The sequence below is a fragment of the Fukomys damarensis genome, unplaced genomic scaffold, assembly GCF_012274545.1.
Source record: "Fukomys damarensis isolate Sample0158 unplaced genomic scaffold, DMR_v1.0_HiC HiC_scaffold_33, whole genome shotgun sequence".
Taxonomy (NCBI): domain Eukaryota; kingdom Metazoa; phylum Chordata; class Mammalia; order Rodentia; family Bathyergidae; genus Fukomys; species Fukomys damarensis.
In genome coordinates, this window is record NW_022900945.1 from 10635490 (window position 1) to 10643106 (window position 7617).

Genomic DNA, 7617 nt, shown 5'->3' on the forward strand with positions numbered 1-7617 from the left:
TCTGGATCCCGTACCAAAAAAAAAAAAAATGCAGGTGGCATTTTTTTGGGTCAATGATGAGCTGGCATGTATTCTGAATCTAAAGTTGATTGTTACTACTTTAGCTCTAGAATTACTCTGAGACCTGAAAAATACCTGCATCGTGACTAAGTATTAATACTTTCATCTTTTTTCTTGTGTGTATTGAATAAATGCCAAAGAGCAGGTCATGAAATGTGCCTAAGTCACATCTTTTTGTTTTGAAAGGGCACTCCACAGAAGGACGTTACTATCAAGTCTGATGCACCTGACACCCTTTTATTGGAAAAACATGCAGATTATATTGCATCCTATGGCTCAAAGAAAGATGATTATGTATGTATGATTTTACGTTAAAGTTTTTCATAAGTCTCGATAGACATAAGCAGTAGGGCAATGTTTATGTGTGAATCTCACCAGTCATTGGAGGAATTGCCAGATAGGGTCGATCACGGTTTTGTTGTATATAACTGGTTTTTATCTTCGTAGTTGGGGTAATACTTTCAAGGTCAATGATGTATTGGCATGTATTATCTGATTTCCTGCTGATGTGTATTAACACTAGCTCTAGAATTACGCTGAGACCTTGAAATGATTTTACCTGAAGGTTTTACACTTAATAGCTTTCCTTTCTGGGGCAGTCTTGGCAAAAAAGGAAAAAAGAACTTGCTTGAGTGTTTTTCTCAAAGTATCCAAAAGAACTGGATTTCTGCCATCTTGGGGAACAATGATCCACACTTTAACCTAAAATAGCTACTAGGTGTGGTGGTGCATGCTTATAATCTCAGCCCTACCCCTGAAGCAGCAAGATTGCCTCCATTTCAGGACCGCCTAGGCTGCATGTACCACACCTCAAAATAGATGAAGCCTCTAAAGCGATAGTTAACTGCAACAAAATTATCTTTGGAATCCATACTAATTTTATGTGTTTCTTTTAGCCACATTTATATAGGCATACTCATGAACTTTCTGCATGCTTAGGCCATTTTCAATTTTTGTGTCATTTCATAATAGATTTTGTACACAGAATAAAAGAATGAATGATGAATGTGTTATGAAGTACCCTAAACTTTACTGATGAAAATGGTAGACTGTTTTGTTCAACTCATTTTTCCTCTGGCATTTTGAAACCTCTCGTCAAAAATTCAAATTGACCCATTGAAGAAATGTTGTTTTAGGAGTACTGCATGTCTGAGTACTTGAGAATGAGTGGCATCTACTGGGGTTTGACGGTAATGGATCTCATGGGACAACTTGATCGCATGAATAGAGAAGAAATTCTGACATTTATTAAGTCCTGCCAACATGAGTGTGGTGGAATAAGTGCTAGCATTGGGCATGATCCTCATCTTTTGTATACTCTCAGTGCTGTCCAGGTAAATATTTAAAATTCAGTTTTGAAGAGTCAGGAATTGAAATTGTTTTAGGGAGAGGACAAAATAAGTTGTTGATAAGTCTGTTCGGCGAGGTCAGTGATGTGATGGCATGTATTAGCTGAAGGTGCAGCTGTTGTGAATTCTAAAATTACCCTGAGACCTTGCAAGACAATTTTTATCTTTAATATATGAGACTTTGAAAATAACCAGCTTTATTTTGATGTTAGTGAATATACACATTTTGTTTTGAAGTCCAAGTCAGTTTATAGGTAGAGGAATGCTTTACAGTTAAATGTTTGGAAGTGTTGATAAAATACAATTTTATTGAGTAAAATTGAAGTCTGTATATTTGAGGTTAGTGGACAGTGTCAGTAGACTAAAAGAAGCATTACCTTAAACAACTTGGGATAGAATGAATTTGAAAGGTTATTTTCTAAATTTGTCTTTTGTATTACAGATTCTTACTCTGTATGATAGTATTAATGTTATTGACATAAATAAAGTTGTGGAGTATGTGCAAAGTCTACAGAAAGAAGATGGTTCCTTTGCTGGAGACATTTGGGGTAATGTCATATTTAGTCCTTTCTACACAGAATTCAGTATTAAAATGTCTGGATTTGGTAGTAACCAACTGATAAAGAGATTTTAAGTTTTTCATCTTTTCAGGTCCCACTAAGCAGCTGGTCTAACTGGCATTAATGGCCCAGCATGCTCTGTCGTAGCATACAGGAGCACAGGAACAGAGGGGCCATTCTAAAACATACGGTAGGTGAAATACTTTCCCCAGTATTGGGTGGCTTTATAAAGTTAAATCAAATGACATACTAAAAGGGGAAGACAAAAATTAGGAAATTACTGCATATTTGAATGGAGGGAGTGGCTCCAATTTTACTTGATAAATGTAGATAATCTCTGCTTTAGGGCTGAACACAGTGCAGGCCAGAGAGACCAGCTGCTTCATGGGATGTGAAAATCTACTTTTGTAAAATAGGGTAAGTTTATTTGCATTATTAGAAATCAGCTAATCTTTCACTTCTGTTTCTTTAACTTTGTGAGACTGTATGCAACCTGAGATTATTTGGCATTACGTTTGACAGTTTTCTGTTAGTTTCCTTCGAACTGAAGGCATTTAAGATTGAGCTTTTCTTCTGATAATATAATGTAAACATTATGCCCAAATTGTTGGGAATTTAATGTGGTTGTTTGCACAGGTTTTGTTTTTAGGTAGCTAGCACTATTAATGATCAGAAGCCTCTGCTGACATGTACGTTATCACTTTTGTTTTAGGAGAAATTGATACAAGATTCTCTTTTTGTGCGGTGGCAACTTTGGCTCTGTTGGTAAGCTTTGATGAATATTACATTGAGATGACTGATCATCCATAAATACTCTGGAATTTAGAGTTTTTCCCTTCTATTGATAGGGGAAGCTTGATGCTATTAATGTGGAAAAGGCAATTGAATTTGTCTTATCCTGTATGAACTTTGATGGTGGATTTGGTTGCAGACCAGGTTCTGAATCTCATGCTGGACAGGTAATTTATTATGTAGCAATGTATTGCATTGCTTCTTAAAGGAGATTACTGACGTAGTAAAATGGAGGGTGTAGTAATAAAATTCATTGTTAAATATGAATGAAGCTAATTTTACTATAATGTGGGCTATTACCTAAAAATTGTGTGATTGCTACTTAAATAAAGTGTTCTTACAATTTACTCTACGTAGGGTTGTTCGCCTGTTATTAGACACCTCTCATCCAAGCAAACAAAAGTAGGTTCATAGTTACCCAACTAGCTCTGGGGGAGGTAATTGGACCTAGGACCTCCCACATCATACTAGGCAAGCAGTCTTAATATCTGAGCCTGCCCGGCCCTCCATTGATGTTTAGTTAATGTAGGTGAAATCATTCTAGCCTGTGAATAAGCACATCTTTTTGTCCCAGAACATTATATAGGTAAATAGTTGTAAAGTAATAAGCTATGAAGAGATTCTGATAGCATTTAAATACAAAATAGGGTTTTAGTATTTGAGTAATTCTTAGTACCTTTGCTTTCAAGAAATTATACATATGTACTTTATGTCTGTAATTTTAGATCTATTGTTGCACAGGATTCCTGGCTATTACTAGTCAGTTACATCAAGTAAATTCTGATTTACTCGGTTGGTGGCTTTGTGAACGACAGTTACCCTCCGGTGGACTGAATGGAAGACCAGAGAAGGTATTGCCGTAATGCTTATCTTTCTAAATTGATTACTGCCTTGTCTTTATTCCTCTTGTAAATTGAGTTTTTCCCTTCTGCTATGAAGAGTTCTAGAACATCTGCTCTTGGAAAAAGTAGAACCTGCCTGGTTGAAATGATCCTGGACCTGATGAACATTTCCAGATGCCTTTTATTCCCCCTTCCTTGATAGCACTGGACAGCCCAGGGTGTTCTACCCCATAGCCACATCCTCTTTGCCAGTCCTTTTGTTGTTTGAGTCAGCGTCTCCTAAAGTTGCCCGAGTTGGCCTTACATTCTTCAGGCGTTAAAGTGAAGCTCTTTTTTTTTTTTTTTTCAAACCTTTTAGTCATTCATTAAAGACTTGAAAGCTAATGGCCAGTGGCTTTACTTTTATACATGCTGTATATAAACCTTCATGTCCATTGTAGCCCTGAAAACAATTCATTTTTGCCCAAATTAAAGACTTTTTAATTAGGCAGTTAAGTTATTTGAATTTAAAATGTTTTTCTGAAAACCCATAACTTGACATTTTGTTTTGGGTGTTACTAATTTTCCTTCATGTTAGATAAGTCTGTAAAGGACCATAGTGAATAATCCAAAGCAAAAAATATTCTCAAGCCGGGAGTGGTGGTGCACGCCTATAATCCCAGCACTCAGGAGGCTGAGGCAGGAGGATTGCTGTGAGTTTGAGACCAGCCTGGGCTACACAGTGAGTTCCAGGTCAGTCTCAAATACATAAATGAGACCCTGTCTCACGCATTTAAAAAGAAAAAAGGAAGAATCTCAGATATAAAAGTTTTTTGAGTAACATGATTCCACAAAGTAGAGATTTCCGTTTCCACCCCTGATAACTTGTTTAAGTCTTTGTCAGAACACGGGCACCCAAAAAGAACTGTATAAAAGTAAAATTACATTTAGGCTATGTGTATAAAGTATATGAGGCATACCAGAGCTTTATCTTTTTACTCTACTAATGTAAAAACTAAGTAAAGCTGTGGTAGTGCATGCCTGTAATCTCAGTGCTACGGGAGGCTGAGGCAGGAGGAATGCTGTGAGTTCAAGACCATCCTGGGCTACATAGTGAATTCCAGGTCACTCGTCTCAAAAAAAACTTAAGTATAAAGTATGGATTTGACTTACAGACTATATAGCTTGCTGTATGTCCCATGAATTGGGACATGGTGGTACTTAACTGTATTTTATCTGAGCTAATAGATTTTCTTTTCTGCCAATACCTGGGATCAAACTCAGGACCTTGCATTTGCCAGGCAGGTGCAGAACTCCCAGACTGAGATCTGTTATTTTTAAACTGTGCCTTCTCTGCGTATTTTGAGCACCTTAGTGAGCAGGGAAATACCCATGATAGTGTCTGGATAGGGTCTGATTTTTTTAAATCTTGGGGAGCTGTTAAAATTGCTTTTATGTGCTTATGAATTTTCCTGGAAGCTCATTAAGGTGGGGAGAGTATCATGGTAAATGCATTTCATGAACCTTTATTATTAACCTCAGTGTTAAAGGGCTGAGTTAGGCAGGCATTAATGAGGGTTGCTAATCACTGAGTACTTGAAACTGCATGGGCACCTGTGGCCTGGACTGGCGTTGATCAACTCTGAGCATACATTTCAGACACTTCACGACGGTCCTGTTTTCCTCCTATGGTTTGGACATGAGATTAGATTGAATTTACAAATTATTCTTTTTTTTTTTTTTCAGCTTTAATTGAGTTTATTGGTACATTATCTCACATTTTTTTCTTTTCCCTTATTACCCTTCCCCTACCCATCCCACCTTCCCTACACCTTTAGCTCCTTTCTTCCCATTTCTAAATGTCAGTAATCTTATTAGGATCTTCTGTATTATTGCAGATTATTCACACCAGAGAAACTATTCGGTATTTACACGTGTGTGCCTTATTTATTTCACTTAGTATATCTTCAATATGTATCCATTTTCCTATGAATGAATCTATTTTCTCGTTCTTTATAGCTGAGTAGTATTCCATTTTGTAGAAAAACCACATCTTTATCCAGTTTCCGATGGATGGGCAAATGGGCTGTTTCCAAGTTTTAGCTATTACAAACTGCCGCTATAAACATGGGTGCCCATACTTCTCTGTGATATGATTCTTTTAGTACAAATTATTCTTTAGCATGAGAAAAGGAATTAAATTGTGACATTTTGTTGGTTTTTGTTTTGTTTTTTCAGTTGCCAGATGTATGCTATTCATGGTGGGTTTTGGCATCCCTAAAGATAATTGGAAGGCTTCATTGGATTGATAGAGAAAAACTACGCAGTTTTATTTTAGCATGTCAGGATGAAGAAACTGGAGGTTTTGCAGACAGGCCAGGAGATATGGTAAGTGTATTTCTGATAAGTTTGAATAAGTTGCTTTTTTCAGTAATGGATTACTTTCATGGTTCTAGTGATTTCCAGAAGTAGAAGCAGTACACCTGGTGGGACAGTGCAAGCGTTACCTAGAAAGCAGTGTTTACCATAACTTTTATACTAAAATACAAAGAAATTTCTTGTCACCTATTACCAGACATATTTTGAAAACTGCAGTATCTATTAACAAAATCATGTTCAATATAGTTACAAATGGGGTTTTTTGTTATCTTCATTTTATAATAATGTAAATCCTTGTGTTTTTCCTAAATAGGTGGATCCTTTTCATACATTATTTGGCATTGCTGGATTGTCACTTCTGGGAGAAGAACAAATTAAACCTGTTAGTCCTGTGTTTTGCATGCCTGAAGAAGTGCTTCAGAGAGCAAACGTTCAGCCTGAACTAGTGAGCTAGATTTGTTGGATAGAAAAGTGTAGTATAATAGTTTTTGACATCTCAACATTTCTGTATTTGAAGTGCTTCATGAACTTAAAAATGTGTACTGTTCCTATTCTGTATATTGTGTTAAATTCTAATAAATTATATAAGTTTATACATATTGTAAAATAAAGACCTGTATTGTATTTCAGCTTTAGATTTTCTCAAGTGCTGTTTTGACTAATTTTTTTTGTACTTACATGTATCTTGTCTCTGCTTAACAAATTTAAAAAATAGGATTCTGCTTTTCTTGCCCTTGTTACTAATATGTTCTGTGAAAGTTAATGTAAATTTGTTTCTGTCAACAAGAATGTTCCTGGTAAAAGTGGATAAACTCCGTATATGAATTAAAACATGCACAAATCAGGTGGCTGAAACATGGGAGTAATTTATAGGTCTTCATATGATTATTCTGGGTTGGTTACAATTTAGGTAAATGGCCATTCAGACCTCACTTTATAGCATTTTACTGGGTCAAGGTTACCGAAGAGCTTGTCCTTCCAATAATGAAACAGTAAGCAGTGACACTTGGCACAACAGGCATCCCTAGGAAGTTGATACTTTTGGAGTCTGTATACCTGTATTTGAGGTTAACAGTAGTAGAGACTCAGTAACTAGGAATTGTACTTCATCTGTCCATACCTCACACCCAAGGTCTGGTCCTTACCATGCCGTGCACATAGCCCACCTGTATGGGTGCTACCTTGAAATACTGTGTGCCGACACAAGACCTTGATTGGCACGGAAAGCTTTCTATACTTGATAAAAATCTGGGTGGAGGTGAAGTGGTAGGATAAGGGAAATACTGTATTAAATGGCTTTGAGTACAGTGAGTTCTGAATTATGGTTAGCCTAGTACTTGGCAGTTGAAAGCTATAGAGTTCAAACCCGGCTCCTGTAGAGCTGAAGGGCCCGGAAGTGGGCAGCGCTTCCTGCAGCTGTGCGCCTGCGCGCCCTTCCCGCTCCTTCCGGCATTGACTGGCTGTGGTGCTGAGGAATCGCGGCCTGGGCGGGGGCAGCCTCCTAAGATGCTAAGGCCGGACTTGTCCTCCACCCCTTCCGCCCCCGCGGCGTCTTCCTCGTCGTCGGGAGGGGCTCCACCGCAGGATCAGCGCCCCTTTCTCAGGCCGCTGGAGATCCCTTCCAGCCGCCCTTCCGCGCGGGCCTCGGCGTCCCCC

At 37.9% G+C, this 7617-nt stretch overlaps 1 protein-coding gene and 3 non-coding genes across 6 annotated transcripts in view; all 4 read left to right on the plus strand.

Annotated features, from left to right (window-relative positions):
- Positions 1 to 6805, plus strand: part of Rabggtb (Rab geranylgeranyltransferase subunit beta) — a 7994-nt gene extending 1189 nt beyond the window's left edge. For 2 of the 3 annotated variants that reach the window (XM_010605133.3, XM_033758342.1), the window contains exons 2-9: positions 247 to 354; positions 1197 to 1394; positions 1852 to 1957; positions 2682 to 2734; positions 2818 to 2928; positions 3487 to 3612; positions 5821 to 5970; positions 6275 to 6805. In XM_010605133.3, the coding sequence (XP_010603435.1) occupies positions 247 to 354; positions 1197 to 1394; positions 1852 to 1957; positions 2682 to 2734; positions 2818 to 2928; positions 3487 to 3612; positions 5821 to 5970; positions 6275 to 6415 (993 nt within the window). In that variant the 3' untranslated portion in view covers positions 6416 to 6805. The remainder of the gene's footprint in view (positions 1 to 246; positions 355 to 1196; positions 1395 to 1851; positions 1958 to 2681; positions 2735 to 2817; positions 2929 to 3486; positions 3613 to 5820; positions 5971 to 6274) is intronic. The other variant, XM_010605134.3, reaches the window with a different exon arrangement.
- Positions 49 to 127, plus strand: LOC117284054. The gene has a single exon (XR_004515141.1). It is a non-coding gene; the product is annotated as a small nucleolar RNA SNORD45 (small nucleolar RNA).
- On the plus strand, positions 526 to 606 carry LOC117284056. The gene has a single exon (XR_004515143.1). It is a non-coding gene; the product is annotated as a small nucleolar RNA SNORD45 (small nucleolar RNA).
- On the plus strand, positions 1486 to 1557 carry LOC117284057. Its single transcript, XR_004515144.1, has one exon. It is a non-coding gene; the product is annotated as a small nucleolar RNA SNORD45 (small nucleolar RNA).
- Positions 6806 to 7617: the final 812 nt, after the last annotated feature.